The sequence below is a fragment of the Hyperolius riggenbachi genome, chromosome 3 (genome assembly GCF_040937935.1).
Source record: "Hyperolius riggenbachi isolate aHypRig1 chromosome 3, aHypRig1.pri, whole genome shotgun sequence".
NCBI classification, from domain to species: domain Eukaryota; kingdom Metazoa; phylum Chordata; class Amphibia; order Anura; family Hyperoliidae; genus Hyperolius; species Hyperolius riggenbachi.
The window spans coordinates 175,610,487-175,630,018 of NC_090648.1; the positions used below are offsets into that span (position 1 = coordinate 175,610,487).

Consider the following 19,532-nt stretch of genomic DNA (forward strand, 5'->3'; position numbering starts at 1 on the left):
TGCCCTGACCTCCGAGGTCAGAAAGCTGCCAGCGGGGGACTGGAGCAGCAATGAGTGACTACGAGGGCACAGGATGGCTGCATGGGGCTGGTAGAAGCCCCAGGTAAGTGAATCTCATTTTTTTTTTGCTTGGACCTTTAAGACAAGGATGAATGGTAATTTTAACCCTTGAATGAGCACTACTGTTTATCCCCTTTGGTACCAGCAGTCTCTGGTCCCTTAAGGACCAGAGACTGCTGGTACAAAAACCGGGACCTACCGATGTCCCACCACTATCTCCAATCACACGCTCTCCTGTCGCTGAAGCTCACTCGCTCTGCCGTCACTATGACAGCAGAGCTCTGTGAGCTGGTCAGGATCCGATTTCATTGGCTCCTGACCCTGTGATCAATGTGAGCTAATGAGTTTGGCTCACAGTGTTCACAGGCTTTTTTAAATATGACTGCCTTGTGAAGCTAAACCCAAGGGCAATAGAAATGTAAATAGCATGCATCATTTAAATATTAGATTGTAATGCAAACTATAGTAGTGAGGCCCAAAGGTAGCCATATTTGGACAGAGAAAAGCAAGCAGAGTTATCAGTTTGAGTACCACTCGCACCATCTGGGTTCTAGTGTATTTTGGTAAAGGGTATTTCCAACTGTTGTGGCCAATTGCCAATAGCTCCCTTTCCAACATAGAACAATGTATTAACAGCCCCTGGCTGAACAGAGAAGAGCGCACCTGTTGCAGCGACACAGGTCATCTGAGGACAGATCCATCCATCATTTCGGGTGAAACTGTCACTTATAGCGATGTAGCAAACTATATATTGCAGACCATCTTAATGTAGTTTAAATTCACAGTTATACCTTGGAACATGTAGCATGCTTTTAACACCACTGAATAAAAAACATCTAAAACAATTTTTTAATGTATATCATAGACAGATACAGACTAGATACACTCATCCATAATATATGTATAAACCATGCTGCTAAAAATAAATATGCATAGAGATTCTGTGTAACAAGTGCCAATGTGCCTTAGGGCGTAATGTAGGATTTCTCATACGGGTGTAACTCGCCGACTCAGTCCCCTTACTCATCTCTGCTAGTACCCCAGTAAAAGCTGGTAATTAGTAGCAGGCGGTGCTGTATGTCATACTTTTAATGCTTTAACAGCTTTTGTTAGGTTGCTGTAAAACTGACTCATGCTGTATGGAAAGAAGGATTCCACCACGGATTTGGGAAGGTAGCCACTAAGATCCGTCTGGAAGAAACTTAAAACTTGTGTCTTCTCCGGTTCTCTACAAGATAAAACAGAAATATGCAAAAACAGATGAATGTCAGTTTTATTTAAGGTCCTTCTCTAGGAACAAATATTTTCCTAGGCCTATGCAGGCACTCCACTGCAGTGCTTGACGTCAGCTAATCAATGAGCTCACACACAACTAAGTATAAGCCAAGTTTCTGGTCAGGTGCACAGACATTGGCCACTTCCTGTCATTGCTATAGGCAAATGGGCATGAGAGATCAATGGATATTTACGCGTTTTTTGAGCGAGCATGATTCGTGATTGAAATACATTGCAATCACAATCAATCAAAAACGCTAAAAAATGCTGCATGTAGCGCGTTTTGCATCTAGTGCTGATCGTGGCAGTGAGATCACTGCCGTATCGTTAACATTTCGCTACCGCTTTAAAAAGCGCTGATGATTGCCAGCGATTAGCGGTGAACGCCTGCTAATCGCCCGAGTGTAAATGGGCCCTAAGGGTGTTTATGAAAGCCACGATCATAGTTGTAATTACTTAACTTGATGATTATCCGAAGAGGTAGTGACTGTTCAGCCACAGGTGTTCTATGTACACTGAATGCGCACACTTCATAATCATACATCTGCAGTAAATACTACTATGGCCATCATTGAAGTTGCTTTACAGCCAGCGCAGACACTGGTATGCAGCAAGAATAAGTCACCACTCATAATATCATGCAGCAAAACTGCTGTCACCAAGGGTTTAAGAATATATGCTTTGTTCAGCTCATAATGTAAAAATACATATGGTAGCCTTCACTTAATCTCAGTATCATTTCTAGGCAGGCATCATGGAACAAGCATGTTTATGTTTAAAATCACATAGGTCTTGAATCACGTAATGCCATTAAAATTAAAGTGTGCTGTGTGTACATGATAATTTTACTGGCATTTTGTGAATCAGAGCCATAAATAGCAAAGTGTGTCAACTAAATAGTATCCTGTTCCTCTTTTACTGCTGTGATTATTTATTATGAAGTAGTACACTTCAGGGCCTATTTATAAACAAGCTTTATGGCCTATTTCTACTAGTTCTGAATCAGTTTTTCTGCATCCACATTTCTGGATGTGGCTATTATGCAGCCCCATTGACTTACATTAGCCGAGATTGGCATCCAGACTCCACCTGCATGCGGAAAAATGCAGCATACCATCCATATTTTTTATGCACTGCATCGCGTCAAATTTTTTTTGCATTGAATGGAAATAGCTCCATTCACAAACGTGTTGCATTTTGGATTCGTAAATTTGCATCTGGAATCCGCATGTAGTGGAAATAGGCCATTAATGTCTGTAGGGCAAGAGATGACTCCTATTCATTGGGCTAATCTGCAGTCAACTGCCAGTCACAATTTACAACCATTTATTTCAATTAGGGGGCGGTATATCCTCCCTCTCAATCAGTCATCCAGGCCACATGATCCAATTTAGCCAATCAGGGCTGTCATCAGAAGAGGAAATCCATAGTACACCGCAGCAAAGTATTTTATCTCAAGAATCTTTAACCCTTTATTAATCACTCACAGCTTATATTTGCAATGTGTTTCGCAATACAGTCATGCGAAGCTAAATATAATTTATTGTTGCTTTATAGACTCCAACATCACTCATCACTGGATGTTGTACTGCCTCTATTTATCTTCCCATTTCACCTGATGTACTGAGACCTAGTGCTGGAGACTTGTGGAGAACATAAATGGACTTGCAAAACTGGCCTGCGTGGAGTACATTGAGGACTTGAAATCCTCATCAAAGAGCAACAACAGCTGCAAGCCTATGTGTACAATCATTTTCTAGTGGCTGATAAAGGCCATTATGTTCTATAGTCCTACTTGCTAAACCATGGAAGTCAAAATCATCAGAACGTCTATGTCCAGATGAAAAAACGATATGAAAACCTCATTCCCAGTATGCAATGCAGATGGCGTTATACTGCACCTAATTTACTCTATGTTGCTGCACAACAATACACCAAATGAGAAAGAATTGTGGACTAAATGTAGCTTTGAATTCTCAGAACACACTGCTATGCAACACATACCCATTTGGTAAGAGGGCGGGTCTATTCACTGACATGTTATTGTGTATTGTACACTGTATGCATTGCTGTAATTCTCACACCAACACTTTTAGTGAGAATGAGGCCTCATTTGACAGCAGGCGTGGCCATCTTTGATTATTATTATTTCAATAGGACTCTCCTGGTGATCTTACCCTGATACAGGAACACAGGCGCAGCCACAAGGATGGTTAAAGCCTCTAACAAAGTGACGCTGGGGAGGGCAGCTTGGATGTTCAATATTTGTGGCTAAAATGACAAGAAATAAAGAGGTTAATTCATTGTATACCAATGTTACTAGTTAGTAATGTACCATCACTCATGGCTAGATATTTGTTACTGTATGAATGTCAGAAAAATGAATTTAACGCTACTCTTATAAATGCTCTCTCATGCTCCCTCAACTCTCCTACCCTAGCATGACTGACGGCCTTCCCTGACCCTAACCGTGGCTTTCGACTTTTCCCTAATAATAACCTTTTCTGCTTTCTTACTCTCAGGAACCCTGAAGCGAGAGGTACAATATTGCTATATATATTTCCTCACTTCAGGTTCCCTTTAACAAAATGCATGCTGAGCAATCAACATAAGAAGAGGCTTCAAGCCACCCAATCTTGGCTTTTTTTTTTTGTAGCTCTGCAATACCAGCCTGGCTCTTTTTTATTTTGGATAGGAGAATGTCTTTATTAAACTTTTTTCCTTTATTTTGTTTCTTCAGTATAGATAAGAGGCTAAATATATTCTGAAAACTATCACTACTCAGTCAGCAATCAAATTAGGTTGTTAGTGGAAAAAAAACATAATGTGGGTAGAGCAAAGTTTACACTCGGGCATTACGTGCCCTGTAACAAACTGTACTGCAGTGTAATGAAGGGAAGAAGTTGCATTGTGCGCTATGTATGCCATGCAACGCATACAGTTACTGAAAAGTAAGCTTCACTGCAACTGTAAATGCGCATGTTGACCGCTACCACAGGGCTTGCCTCGCCAGGGGAGGACTGGTGGCCAGGGGGGAAGGGGGGATATTTCCCCCCAGGCTGCCTCTCATTTAATGATTTAGGGCTGGCACTGTGCCTGGTGAATTCAGGTTTTTGTATAAGGCAATGTGAAACACTAGGCTGAATGAGGGAAATAAACGCCCAATTACAGAGCAATTGCAGGGCGGGCAAGCTAGTAAATATACACAGCATGATACAGAGCAGAGACTTGCCTGCAGGGTCCGTGGGAAAAATCTGTCTGGTTTCTAACTGCATGTGCACAGCTACATAAGATATTGTCTAGGTTGAAAAGTTTTCGACAGTCCCTAGACTCCAGAAGGGCTGCTTGCAGACAGTCCCTAGACTCCAGAAGGGCTGCTTGCAGACAGTCCCTAGACTCCAGAAGGGCTGCTTGCAGGACTTTTGTAAGAGATCGAAACCCCGACCGTTGGAATGAATTATGTGCCTTCCCGGTGCCAGTGCATTTATACTTTACCTGTCACGCTGTTCCACGAGTGTCCTTGCTGTACTTCCCACGTGACTACCGGCATATAGCACATGGGGCACGTGTGTGATGTCATTTGGGCTGGGGCTGCCGTGAAAACGGGCCTCTAGTTTGTGTTTTCCCCCCAGGCCAAAAGGTCCCAGTCCTCCCCTGTGCCTCGCGTTATTCCAATGGATTCCTCCACACTGCACTGCACTGATTTGAAAGTATTATTACAATGTAATTGCCTGGTATGCGATTATATTATCCGATTCATTGCACTGCAACATGTCAGTGTGAAACTAGCCGAAAGCAGAATGTAAGTTAAGTACTGAAGAAAAGTCCACTCCTATCCCTAAGCTGCCCTTCCTAATCCCTGACACTAGTAGTAATAATCGAATGTTGAGATGACTTGTTGCCTTTTACCACGGTTATTACCTTAATATGCCATCAACTGTCCTACCATTCAGAATTCTAAATAAAGTCTTATAGTTTAAAATAAACCATTAATACCTTTCAATCGTACTCACAAATGCTAAATGTCTGCACTGAGAATCCTATGAATGTACAACCCTCCCTTCAACTGCATAATTGCTATGCAGTTATATGACAGACAATTTCTGCAGCACTACACAGAGTGCAATAAACAAGTCATATCAATGACATCCGGAAGGAACCCAGGTTAAACCATCAGTATGTTTTGAAACCAAATGCCAACATAGGGAGCACATATCAACTCCATAACAATGTCCATAGCAAAATATGAGTGTTAGTTCTCACTAAAAGCATAAAAGTGGCATCTGTACCATCTCTGCCCAGTCTCCCCTTCAGTATAGTGGTGCTGTTTACACAGCAAATTGTATGCCTGTCACTCCCCCTGCATAAAACAACTTAACTGGACCTCCTACATAAGATGTCTGTAACGCTCTTACCAGCTAATGGTTCCATAGAGGGCTAAGGCAGCACTGGGCTGCTGCAGGTAGCTTCCTCTTCTGATTTCTGCAGCGGCATCCCCAGCACCCCTGTGGCTGTGACTCAGCATGTACGTTCCTCCAGCTTTCCCAGTGGGACCCGCCTGTCCCAGAGCCGTTCTTATAGGTTGAGGAGGCGGGTCTAGTGGATGTCAGCTGACACACTGGTCAGCTGACACTTTTCTGCTGGAACCTTTGCTGATTGGCCAGTTCCTTTTCTGAGCTGGTCTGTGATCTATTCCACCTGTATATAAGCTCTGTTCATTCAGTTGCTCACTGCCCGTGATAGCAATCAGTACGCTGGTTTTGGTGGGCACTTTATCACTCCGTGATAATCATATTGTATTTCAATGCGACTTTCATTATTGTATTTCAATGCGACTGCCAGACTGACTTAGTTACGACCTTAGCTTTACTGACCACTCTCTCGCCTAGTCCTTTGTACTGCAGCCATCTGATCTAATGTGTATGACCTTAGCCTGTTACCGACTCCGATTCTACCTAGTCCTCTGTACTGCAGCCATCTGATCTAACGTGTATGACCTTAGCCTGTTACCGACTCCGATTCTGACTAGCACCATGCACAACTTATGTGGGAGAGAGCCAGTGCGGGGGGGGGGGGGTAGCGGCCAGAGCCTAGCGCCCATTTTTAAACGGGCCTTAGGCGTCGTACAGTATAATAGAGGCAACACAGTTAGTCAATGGATGAACCAAACTCGTCCTTTGATATGAGCTCCATGCAGTCTACCAAATGCTAAGCCCTACAAAGTACCAGAGCGAGTTTGTAACATCAGCAGAATACTAATCACACTTTGGATACTTTGTTCATGTAATACTATAGGTTGCCGTAGTTCTAGTAGAATCAGTCTCACACACTCACCATTAGATGTTATGGAACCATCTTCATAACGCTTGATAAATACTACATCAACAAAGTCTCTTGGAGCGATAATCCCCATAGCTGCAGATGGCGTTACCGTCCTGCACACAGAGACATCCTGGAGGATACAAGGTAAAGGATGGCATAAGATTAGAACGCTAATGTATTTGGACTATAAACGTTGGGCATGAAGAGTATAAATGAAGGAGAACTTGGCAGTTAAATAATTATGAATAATTAAGTGGATGACATTACACTTCTGAATGTATAACAAGTCAGGCTATGAAGACAGGCATGAGGCACACCCAGCTGACAAAGAAAGTAACATTAGCCAAGGCAAGACAACTGCATGAGGCCTGTGTCCAGTACTTAAAGAGGAACTCTACTGAAATAGCAGGATGAATGAAACGGGCAATTTTTTTTTTTTTAAAGATTTAGTCAGTATTTGCCTAATGTAGTCTTTTCTCACCCTTTCCTCCCCTGATTTACATTCCGAAATGTATCACAGATTATGACATCTTTAGTGCTATCAGGTGCAGCTCTGTGGAATGTTTGTATAATCAGTGGAGCTGCACCTGACATATAGGCGTCAATTCACCAGAGAGGATTTACTAAGAGAAAAAAGGTAGGTAGTTTATCTCATGAGGTATTTTAACACTCTGGAGTCAATTCACCAGTGTGAGAGGACAGAGAGAAAAGTGTTCGATAGCAGGGGATAATGGAGAGATATGCATGAGGAAAGTGTGAGAAAGCAGAGAGTTAGGTAATCGGTATTAATGATCTACATGGGATACTTTTCCTCTCTGTAAGCTTGAAAGTGAAGCATTGTGGGTAGGAGGCGGAGTTTTACCACTACGTGACCAGAGTATTCCCGCCTTTTACTGCCGGATCATATCATAAATCATATCACGAGTGAGTCTGGACTTCTTCACCACCTCTGTCTCAGTAAAATTATCAAGAACTGTTCTCTCACGAAAAATAAGAGGGGCGATTAAACAGACCCTCCTCCTGCGCCTTTGTCTCCTCATAATAGAAGCAAGCTCTAAGGCCTAGTGCACACCAGAGCGGTTCTGCTGCATTTTGCGATCCGCTTGCGGCTGCGGATACGCTTGGGTAATGTATTTCAATGGGGTGGTGCACACCAGAGCGGGAGGCGTTTTGCAGAAACGCATACTCCCGGGCTGCTGCAGATTTTGGATTGTGGAGGCGTTTCTGCCTCAATGTTAAGTATAGGAAAATCGCAAACCGCTCTGAAAAACGGCACTTCAGAGCGGTTTGCCAGGCGGTTTTTGTTACAGTAGCTGTTCAGTAACAGCTTTACTGTAACAATACATGAAATCTACTACACCAAAATCGCTTCCCAAAACCGCAAAATGCTAGCTGAAACGCTACAGAAAAATAAGAAAAAGCGTTTCAAAATCTGCTAGCATTTTGCGGATCTGCTAGCGGTTTTTGGTGTGCACCAGGCCTAACAGAGTAAGCTCAAAAGGCTCCATCTTCCACAGCAGCAGCTGCTGTGTGAAAACCACGATATCTCCAGGTTCATTCAGGGGATAAAGAGATGAACAAATAACGAATGGCCACACCCCCTTTCTTCCCTGGTGAATTGTGATTTGGAGAAAAACTAACTACTAAAGGCCCATACACACGTCGGATTTTAGCGAACGACCCGTCGTTTGAACGTTCCGTCGTTCGGACGTTTTCGCGTCGAATCCGACGTGTGTACAGACTATCGTTCGGGTGATAAGACTGGTTACCAGCGATCCGCCGGGCGGATCGCTGGTAACCAGTCTTATCACCCGAACGATAGTCTGTACACACGTCGGATTTGACGCGAAAACGTCCGAACGACGGAACGTTCAAACGACGGGTCGTTCGCTAAAATCCGACGTGTGTATGGGCCTTAATTATCACTTATTTATCTCATACTTATCTCACATTTATCTCTTGCATTTCTCTCTGTAGATATTTTCCCCTATACTTCTGGAGAATTGCTATTTGGAGATATCACAGGAGGTAAATTACCTCCCAAGAGATAAATAGGTTGGTAACCTCTGGTGAATTGACGCCAATGGGATGAAGCCTGTAGAAAAAATACCTGGTCTGGGAGGAGACTTCCACAGAGCTAAACAGCCTAGGCTGTGACATCCCTGGTAGGTCTGGGCTACATACCAATATACAACAATGTATAGATATAGGAGGTAGAGATCAGGACATATTTCTGATATCTTCTTTATGGACACACAGTTTAACAAAATGTGCATTTTTGCTACTGGTGAGCAGATTTCAGTACATGTATTGCAGCTTGAACTTGGATTAATATAAATTGACAGGAAGTTATTCTAATTGGTCCATTTTCAAGCTGCATATGATTTACATGAAATGTGAATGCAGGGAGACATTATTTGCATCTTATCCCTATTAGTTAGGGATGATCTGGTCTGACCACAGCCTAGTCATTACAAGGTACTATAGCAACCTTTCAGATAGCATATAGCAGTGAATTACCAAAAGGAAATAAATAATGAAATATAATCATAAAAATAAACAGAAAAATTAACCTTTTTTGTAATCTCCCGCTGCTCTCCCTGTTCTGTGACACTGACCCTGTGATCACTGTGGGCCAAACACAGAGATCACTATTGAAATGTTAAAAAAAAAAACTCTGGTCCTACAGGGGCAAGGGCCTTATAGTCCTGAACGGGTTAATATTTTTATACTTTTTATAAATGCTCTCAGCTTCCAGACAACATTACTAAGAATTGTTGAAACAGAACTAACATGTCCTTGTGCATAATCCATATTTTTCTGACCATAATATATACTTTTTCTCCCCCAAAAGTGGGGAGAAAAGGTTACTATGTCTTATGGACCGAATACAGGGAATCGCAGACTTACGAACGCCCACTGAAATGAACAACCCGTTGCAATATCAAGGACTCTCTGTACTGTGTTCCCCCATGCAGAATTGTCCGCTGCAGAAGCAGCAGCTCACTTGCTCCGCGGACGGATGCAAAGATCAGCGACGTCTTCTTTCCCTCACAGCTTCTTCTGGCACTAAGGGAAGCAGTGAGAGAGAGAAGGCGTCGCTGATTGCTGCAGGCGGCTGTGGCGCAAGTGAGCTGCTGCTTCTGGGGGAGGGGGCACAAGGGGGACATAATAATTGAGGGGTGTCTTATGGTCAAGAGCATCTTATGATCCAAAAAATATGGTATATTGTACCAGAATACGTTAGCTTACTGTACATCTGAAAATATGCCTGAAGAAGGGCGCTAGTTCCCTGATGCCCCTTTTACACTTACCGTGTTGTGTCGCTTCCATCTAATGCACATGTGTCGAACTCCAGGCCTGGAGGGCCAGATCCATGCCAGTGTTTAGGATGGACTGAGAAATAAAGGAAGGTGTTCTACCTGATGGACCACACCTTTCCTGATTCAGACCCATCAATTAATTTGAGCTGTATCAAAAATGTGTGAGGACCTCGGCCCTCGTAGGACCGGTTTGACATCCCTGATCTAATGCGCCTCATAGCAATAGCCATTGAAGTCAATGGAATATGACACACTGCAATGCAATAGAAGTGCTCCAGCTGGTGAAGAAGCTGCAGTGTTATCTTGCATCGGGTGCGGCATCAGAAGCAATGAACGTTAATAGTAACATGCACATTTTTAATTTTTGGCACTTTTGCGGTGCCGATATGCAGATTTTCTGATGATGTACTTCCTGTCTAGCAATATACATGTTTGTTACTTTAGAAAAGGACTCTATATCAAAAAAGGTGCAATCTTGTAGTGCAGGAAAATCTTTAGAAAAACTTTGAAACATGTAGCAAAAAATATTAATATTAAAAGGATTGTTCAATTTCATACAGTCAGTCTCCATACAATCAACAATATATCAAATAACCAAAAGGTGAGGCTGGCGCGTAGTCTGGCTTGGCTTGATAAGTGGTTGTAACCTTTATGGGTATGTATCTAAAGGCAACGACACATGTTCGCTTCGGGCTTTTTTTATGTATAATATATGCGCCCTTCATCAGGCCATGATACCCAATTCTAGAAAAGCAAACAATAAAAAAGGAATACATTAAAATCACAAATATGCTACAGCATAATAAGTGAAAAATCGGTAGCCCAGCGCTAGCTACATGACAGCCCCTGTGCAGCGGCATCCCCCCGCCCTCTCCGATCGCCTCTGGCGATCAAGCCCGTCCGGAAATCCTGTTCTGAACGGGATTTCCATTAGAGCTTCCTCCGTCGCCATGGCGACGGGCGGGATGACGTCACCGATGTCATCGCCGTCAAAGGAAGTCCCAATCCACCCCTCAGCATGGGGTCTGGGGGGGCAATCGAGAAGTACATGCAAAGTGCTAGCTGCGTCTATCAAAATTTTTTTTATGCAAATCGCCCCAGCAGGGCCTGAGAAATCCTCCTGCGCGGCATAGCTTATCGCCAGGGAGGTTAAGTGGGCAAGGTGGATTGCCCTTTAAAAGGACTGTGTTTTGATACTTCACTCTACAAAGGATTGTACCCGATTATACATTCATAGTAGCAATATACATGTAACTGAAGGGTGAGACTTTTTGAAAGCAGGTTGCCTCCAATTTCCTTGTCAACACAGTCTGCTGCATATGCCAAAGTGTGTAATAGTATGGAGCTGCAGCAATTTTGAGGACCCTTAAAGTGTACCAGAGACGATATAAAATAAAAAAGTTTTATACATACCTGGCACTTCTCTTGCGCAGAGATACATAGAGATCGCATTTCTCTTGCGCAGACTGGCCGAAGTTATGGGACTTGGCGATACAGAAGGCTGAGGACAGTGGCCTGGGAGCAATCCATGCGGATGGGGCTGGAGGAAGCCCCAGGTATGTATAAAACTTTTATTCTATATCGTCTCTGGATTCCTTTAACGCTTGTATTACATTAGCTATTAAAAGGTATACTATTACATCACCTATATTTTTTTCCATTGATCTCAAGATGAAAATAAATACTTTGAAATTTACAGATGCTACATTTATTAACGTGGATGTATTATGTTCCAAAATGACGAACTCACCTCAGTAACTGACTCCAAAAGCTGAAAATCCTCCACATTACTGTCCCACTTGACTCTCAGTCCACCAGGCTCCGGTTTTAAACATTCCCATACATGTTCTGGCTTTCCGGGAACAATGCCATCTCCTTTATATCTGGATTGGGAAACACATTCTTTACAAAAGGAATTTTTACTATGCATACAATATTGTTGGATAACATGAAAAAAAATTAGACACTTTGTTTTCAGCATTTTTACTGTATAACAGCCTCTATTTTACCTCAGAAATCTTGTTAAAATGCCTTTGAACACTATGAACATACAATACACAAGGATGAAAATATAAATGAGGCTAAATGGTCCGAACACTGTGAATCCAGCGCAGGAGACTTGGGCGCACAGGGAGTAACTTTGGCGCCGTCAGAAGACGGAGCTGAGGTTACTTTTAAAACACAATAATTCAAATTATTTCATTCCCCATGATCCATGGCGGCCTGGAGGGGGAATAGTATTTAACACGGCCGGGACTTGTGCAGCAGCAGGATCAGCCATATACCGGCTGTAAACCCTTCCAGGGAATCAGCTGCAGAACTGTATTCTATGTATCTTGGAAAGCTTTTCGGATAACATGAAGCGTGTTAAAGAATATCCCTGCAGTGTTTGTTAAAAATTACCATTCTACCTTGCTGGGAGTGGCTATTTGGGGTCTCTGCCAGTCTGCATAGAGGGACAAGGGGTTAATAAGGCTTGGGGGCACTCATTGGGTTTTCTTTTACTTTTCACATCAAAACAAGTATTATGATGGAGTTTCATGTTACCATGCAGATGCCCACCATGTACAAAGGGACAGATTTATAAAACAATGGTAATATTTACATGCGCACACAGTGCACATAAAGATTGCTGACGTTTACACAAACGATAGACGTTGCACAAATAATGCATGTTGCCTGTAACACGCAAATAGCATAACGCACATTATACTAGTAACCTGTGAGTTGTATACATAATGGGTGATGTGCTATTTGCGTTAAGTAGTTTAAATAAACTTTACATGTGCTGTTTTTTACCGTTGTTTCATGAATCTGCCCCACAGTTTGAGCATGCCCAAACTGCAGGAGGTGGCAGCTGGCACAACATATTCTGCACGGAGGAAAAAAAATACATAGTACTTCCTTGCTAGAAGTATATTAGTTTTTGTTCCTCCAGGCATACAAACTGGTAATGAGCAAAAAGAGACCCAACAAGCAAACGTATCCTCCCCGTCAGGGCCGGCCTTAGGTTTCACAGCGCCCTGAGCAAAAACTGATTTTTGTGCCCCCCCTTCATCCTCTTCATCCTCTTCCTGCGTGCATATACACACACACACACACAGGCCCATATGCAATTCACCTTTTCTCCTGAGATGTCTCCTAGGACAATGGTTCCCAACCTTTTTGACATCATGACACATCAAGCTACATGTTTAGATCTCAGTGACACAAACGCTCAATGTATAATAGAAAGAATACTATTAATAACCACAACTGGATGAAAAGAGTGCATTATCCTGAATATACTTAAAAATGAATATACTTAAAAATGAAAAAAAAAAAAAACGCCCTCAGATTCAATATAGGTAGGTAGCCAGATATAGGTGCCCCAAGTATAGGTAACCAGTGATAGGCGCCCCCTTGGAAGCCGGCGCCTTGAGCGACCGCTCCAGTCGCTCAGGTCAAAGGCCGGCTATGCTCCCTTTGTCTGTCAGCCGTTTAATCCCACTTGCAGACAGCTGCTTTAGGCTATGCTGATCTCATTAGTGCAAAGTATGGACTGATCTGGCTCTAAAGCTTGAAAAGTATGAGCGGTTACAGTGTACTCAGTTAAGGCATTAAGAACCAGAACTAAAAGACTGAAAGGAACAAAACAAAACAAAAACCCCAAACCTTACCTTACTCATTGTATGTCCATATTCACCAGGGCTGTGTTGGTACAAAAATCATCTGACTCCAACTCCGACTCCTCAGTTTATGAAAACTCCGACTCAAGGTCCTCGACTCTGACTCTACAGCCCTTGCAGGGCTATGGAGTGGGTACAAAAATCATCTGCCTCCAATTCTGACTACTCAGTTTACAAAACCACTGACTCTGAATCCTCGTACCCAAAATTGCTCCAACTCCACAGTCCTGATATTCACAGGTCACTTCTATTGAAACTGCTGTTGAAGCTTAGTATATTATATTAAATAATGTAATATTTTAAATATTAGATAATGTAAAACAGTTCCAGTACTTACATGCTCCCAGTGAATTCAGATGAAGGTCTCCAATAGACCGCTACTTCACTCTATAAATCAAATACATTTTTAAAATGAGGCAAATGTGTGCACAGAATACAGTTTTGCCAAAATTAACTGTTAATATTACAATTTGTTGAAGTGATCTCATAGTCATGAGATACTATGTTTTCATATGGCTAACTATTCATCTATAAACAGTAAACTCACTGACTGGTCATTTCCAGATAGGGAACAGCTAAAGACTCTTGCACAGGCCATGGACAATGGATGTGTCTATTAGGGCCCGTTTCCACTTAACGCAAATGTGGTGCTCTGTTCCCACTAACACAATGAGATTCTCGTGCAATCACAAACAAGCTGCATGCTGCAATTTTTGTGCTTTTGTCACATTCAGTACAACTCCAAGAGAAGAGACCCAGCACCGTCTTCAAGTGTATTATAAGCTCTTTTATTTATTTAAGGCATCAAAAAGACAAAAAGGGCAAGTCTGTGCGACGTTTCGAGAGGCGACTCCTCTCTTTCTCAAGCTGACAAGCTTGTCAGCTTGAGAAAGAGAGGAGTCGCCTCTCGAAACGTCGCACAGACTTGCCCTTTTTGTCTTTTTGATGCCTTAAATAAATAAAAGAGCTTATAATACACTTGAAGACGGTGCTGGGTCTCTTCTCTTGGAGTTCCTGCTTGCTGTTCCTGGAGACAGAGGGACAACGACCAATAGCACGTCGCATCTAGATGGTTGGGTGCTGCCTGTAACTACTTGTTCACCACATTCAGTACAACTTGCAAAAATTTCATGCAAACACACACACAATAATGCCTGCAATTGTATCCGGTAGTTGTCATCTTCTGACTCTTAAAGTGAACCGCCAGACTAAAAATCTACTCAGCAGCACTGCTTGGTGTTTCTTTAACAGTTTCACAGCATCAGAACTTCGTTTTTCTTACCCAAGCCTCATTTTTAGCTGCACAGAAGAAAACTGCCTGGGCATTTTTCCCCTGATGCTGTTCAAAGCATGATGGGATTTCTGATATTGTTCTCATTCTGCTGTTTCGGTGCCTTTTTTTTCCTTCTTACCAAAAAGATGGCTGCCCCATGAAAAAGATGGCTGCCCCCATGAAATCACAAACATTTGCCTGTTTGCTAACCAGCAAGTTCATAATGAACCAGAACACACTGGAGTGTGTAATGAGTTCTGGTTCACCATGAACTTGCTGGTTAGTCTGTACCTATGGGTGTTTTAAGCCCTACTCCATAGAGCCACATTGATCCATGCCATGCACTGATGAGGATCAACAAATCCGAAACAGTCTGAATGCATGTTGGATTACTATGGCTCTGTACAAATAACAAGCTGACACATTACTGCATTCCAGCAGATCTGGAGGTGTGGCTAGCTTCAAAGGACTACAATGGATAATTTGCATATTTCAGCAGTGATGCACTGGGAGACATCTCGGAGCTCACTCTAATCTGAATTATCGCAAATACTTTCTTTTTTAAGAAAGCAAACTTTTGTTTTTAAAAAAACTTGAGGCTGGGTGCACACATAATATAAGATGAAAGGCTGCGTTTTATGTCAAGTTGCATTTTATGTTGTGTGCTTTTTTTTGTGTGTTTTTGCTGCGTTTGCGTTAGCAGTTTTTTTTTACCGCAGATGCGTTTTACAAGCGTTTTGCATGCATTTTAATGCGTTTGCGGTTCACCTATAAAAAAAACACATATGCATTTTGTATGTGTTTTTCATGCGTTTTTCTTTTGCGTCTTATGCAAATCAATAGGAAGACAACAGAAAGTGGAAATACATCATAAAACAAATTTTCCCCCCAAAAATGCATAGAAAATTGCATGGAAAACGGATACCATTGCATTTCCATTGACTTTCATTATGTGCGTTTTTGCAGATTATGCAACAAAACCTCCGTTTTTGAATACGCAAGCATTTGATATACATTTTCTTCCTGCAGCCCATAGACTTCCATTACCGGCAAAAACACAGCATTTCCGAGAGATACAATCTCTTCCTGCTATGGATCATTTTCCTGATCAGCAGTAAAAACACCATATATAGATATTTGCATGGAACAACAGAAGGCAACTTACTCATTCTTCCTGGAAACAGGTAGAAAATAAATATGATACACTTATGTATACAGTGCTGGGCATGGATCAGCAACACTGTATATACATGCTGACTACAGTATGTCCTTGCACGTCAAGTAAACCTCACATGCATTACAGCGCGTCTACAGTTCTCCTCATGCTATGCTTAGGTGATTACCGGTATATTGTACTTGTTTTATATTAAAAAAAAAAATAACAATGAATAATTTAATGTGGAATTCCAGACACACAGTTTTCATTTTGATTAGTAAAAGTAGGAAGGATTAGGACATTGTATTGTCTGTGTTTCAGTTGAGGATGCTCACCATGAATACCAGTTCTGAGTGGCCCTACCACTGCCACAGGAAGTGAGAATTTTCCCACTGGGTTTGCAGAGAGCAATTGAAACAAACATTTTTTTCTGTTCACTTGCTATGTGTTGTCTGTTGGTGCATTTGCAAATTCCCATTCTGTTATTTACACTGAATAGGACAAAAATGCAGTTGCACCGAAAATACAGTATGCAAGGCATTTACACTGTTAGGAAAGACAGATCACGCAAATGGGAACAGAATACCGCGCCATGTCCTTGCGCAAAATGCATGCACTCCAGAAATTGAGCGGATATGTATGCAGTGGGAACACACCCTAACACACGCAGCAATGTGATTACACACTGGTGCTCCATTTCCACTCTGTTTATATTTCTTGTGTTTTGAGGCCTCTTTCACAGTAGGACGTAGCGTTTTGATGCAACGTTAAAGTCGCAACTCAAATTACAACGCAATGTCCCAAAAAAGTTGCAGTGCAACTTAATGCCCCATTTTTGTCGCATACAGTAGAGACCATACAGGCAATGAAAAGTATGCTTCCAAGTCATTACGGAGCAAAATCCACTTTGGGGTGGGGGTCGGGAGGATAAGGGGAAACAGAACAGAAGCAGCTGAATGGCAATGGAGTGAAATGGATCCGATCGACCAGTAATCAGATCCGTTCGCCTCTAAATTGCCAGTGTGAACTGGGCCTAACTGCTACAGCAGTTGCCCCAACCCAATTTTTAGGTTGCGACATTCCACGGTGCATCTTCAAATGTATGTGTCTTGGTATCATATTTTATATGTAAAAAACATTGTAGATTTAAAGAACAGCACAAACAGCATATGTTAAACAGCCCAGCAGCTGAGGTCAGAGTTGTCGTTCAAACAATTATATCCAAAAGAATGCAGTAAAATCTAAGAGCTTATAAGCTTTAGGTCTTCAGTGTGCAGAATCTTGACAGTATTCTGTGCCCACCACCGACAATATAAAGGCTTACCCCAAACCAATGACCTGAACGACAATGTCTATAAGCACATATGGGGTAGTACACCTCAAAACTTAAACCTAATCTAATGATTAATTGTAAAATTACAGATATTCTACTATCCGCAGTATATTGAGCCCCTTTTTTTTTATTGCAGCGGTTTTAAAGGTGTGCCCATAAAGGTAATATTGTATCTGGGCATTTTGCTTATAAATCAATAAATTGGGTAAGGCTCTGAACATGGAGATGGGATTTAATACCAAGGGGCTAATGTAAGAACATAAATCTACAATTAAAAAAAAAAAAAAAAGCAGGACTTGTGTAATATAACCAGTGACTGTATGACTAGCGAATTACATGCATAGCCTGATCACAATGAAGTAGATACGTCTTCCATTATAACAAGGCGATTGGTCAGTGTAATAAGTGATTGTCCAATAACAGCAGTGCTAAGAGTATGAGCTGACAGCGAGAAGATATCCTACCTGAGGCCAGCCAATACACACTGCTGTCATCTGCTGTGTTCTGCATTGTAGAATGTGGAATGCATGGAGTCTTATTACAGTTATACAGACACACAACTCATCACCGCAGCCCGCCATACAGCAGCTCCATCTCTCCACTACAGACTGCCAGAACAACTCAGCGTAACGCATTCATGAATGATCTGCAGCCGCAAACACTCGCTTCATTCACACTGCAGGATGCTCTTGTCACCCTTTCATTACCGTTTTCTTGCATTGCTTCCACCCGCTCTGGTCCTTCCTATAGGAGAGCAGTTTATCAGCTGCTACCCCGGCTATCTCCGCATAGTCCATAAATACTGCAGGTGTCACAGAATCACAACTAGCCGGGCTGATAAGGTGGCGAAATGCTACTGAAGGTGACAAGCGTTCGGCTGTAGATGGGCGGTGCTTCGCGAAAGTCCCGCCCCTCACCTCATCTGTACTCTTCCTCTTCAGCCTGCCAGCTGCTTCGGCTTCACGCCAGTCCCAGCGACAGCCGGATAGCTTGTGCAGTGCTGCCTAGAGGCTGCTGGGTGTACAGCTGCTCCATTTGAGTTTGCTACATAGTAGCGTTACACGTCCCAGATCGCCCTTCTTTTCAAGGGATCATTTTATTTTGAACCAAAAAATCCCAGGCTTTCTCTGTGTGCTACTGCGCATTTGCCACCCGGACAGCATTGACACAGGGAGCAGGATAGGGGGAGGGGGGGCGCGTGGCGAGCATGTGCGCGCATGCGCGTTGACTGTGCGGCGGTGGCGGCGATCACAGGGGAGGGAGGAAGGAGAGGGCCTCCTTCCGAAACAGACCTAGAGCCCGTTTTTAAACGGTCTTAAGGTGGCCACACACGATACAATAAAATGATCCGATTTTACGTTAATTCGATTAAAACGATCGGATCTCCCGAAAAAAATCGAAAGCTTATTTTTCATTCGACTGAAAAATCCGATCGGATTTCCCGTTTTCTTCGATTTTAATCGATCCGGAATGCCAGATATTTTTCTTCCATCTTTCTAAAGATTGTATGGTGTGTGTTGGATTGTCCATTTATTAATAAACACACCCTAGCAATTTTATCAAAGTTTCCAATCCTTTTTATCATAATTGGGGATAAATTGAACATATGTGTGTGGTACATTGGTCATATTTTTAAAATGTTACAATTAGTCAGAAAAATGTATTGCAATTCTTAAATTGAACAGATATTTAAAAAATTGTATGGTGTGTGGCCACCTTAAGGTCTACTAGTTATGTATAAATGATTTAGTCAGTGTTTTGCCATTGTAACATTTTTCTTCTCCCTGATTTACATTCTGACATTTACCACATGGTGACATTTTTTCTGCTGGCAGGTGATGTCAGTGGAAGGAGATGCTGCTTGCTTTTTTGGCAGTTGGACCCAGCTGTAAACAGCTGGCTTTTGAAATCCTACAATTCCCTAAGAAAGCTCATTTTTCTATTGGATATATCACAATGGTTCATGCTAGGCTGGCTTCAGCATGTAGCATTGTAGTGTGTTGTGTTGGTGGTATAATGGTTAGGATAGCAGCCTACAGAGCGGTAGGCCTGGGTTCAATTCCTGGGCCTGGCCAATGTATGCGAGTTGGCTTTTGGCAACCTACAAATCCCTAAGCTAGCT

The 19,532-nt window shown here is 42.3% G+C and overlaps 1 protein-coding gene across 1 annotated transcript; it reads right to left on the bottom strand.

Annotated features, from left to right (window-relative positions):
• Positions 1-895: 895 nt before the first annotated feature.
• On the bottom strand, positions 896-18,299 carry STARD5 (StAR related lipid transfer domain containing 5). Its single transcript, XM_068272497.1, has 6 exons — positions 18,118-18,299; positions 13,986-14,035; positions 11,731-11,863; positions 6,670-6,787; positions 3,513-3,606; positions 896-1,288 (listed from the first exon to the last, which is right to left on the bottom strand). The coding sequence occupies exons 1-6, from the start codon at positions 18,205-18,207 to the stop codon at positions 1,141-1,143; spliced, it is 633 nt and encodes a 210-aa protein (XP_068128598.1). The 5' UTR covers positions 18,208-18,299; the 3' UTR covers positions 896-1,140.
• Positions 18,300-19,532: the final 1,233 nt, after the last annotated feature.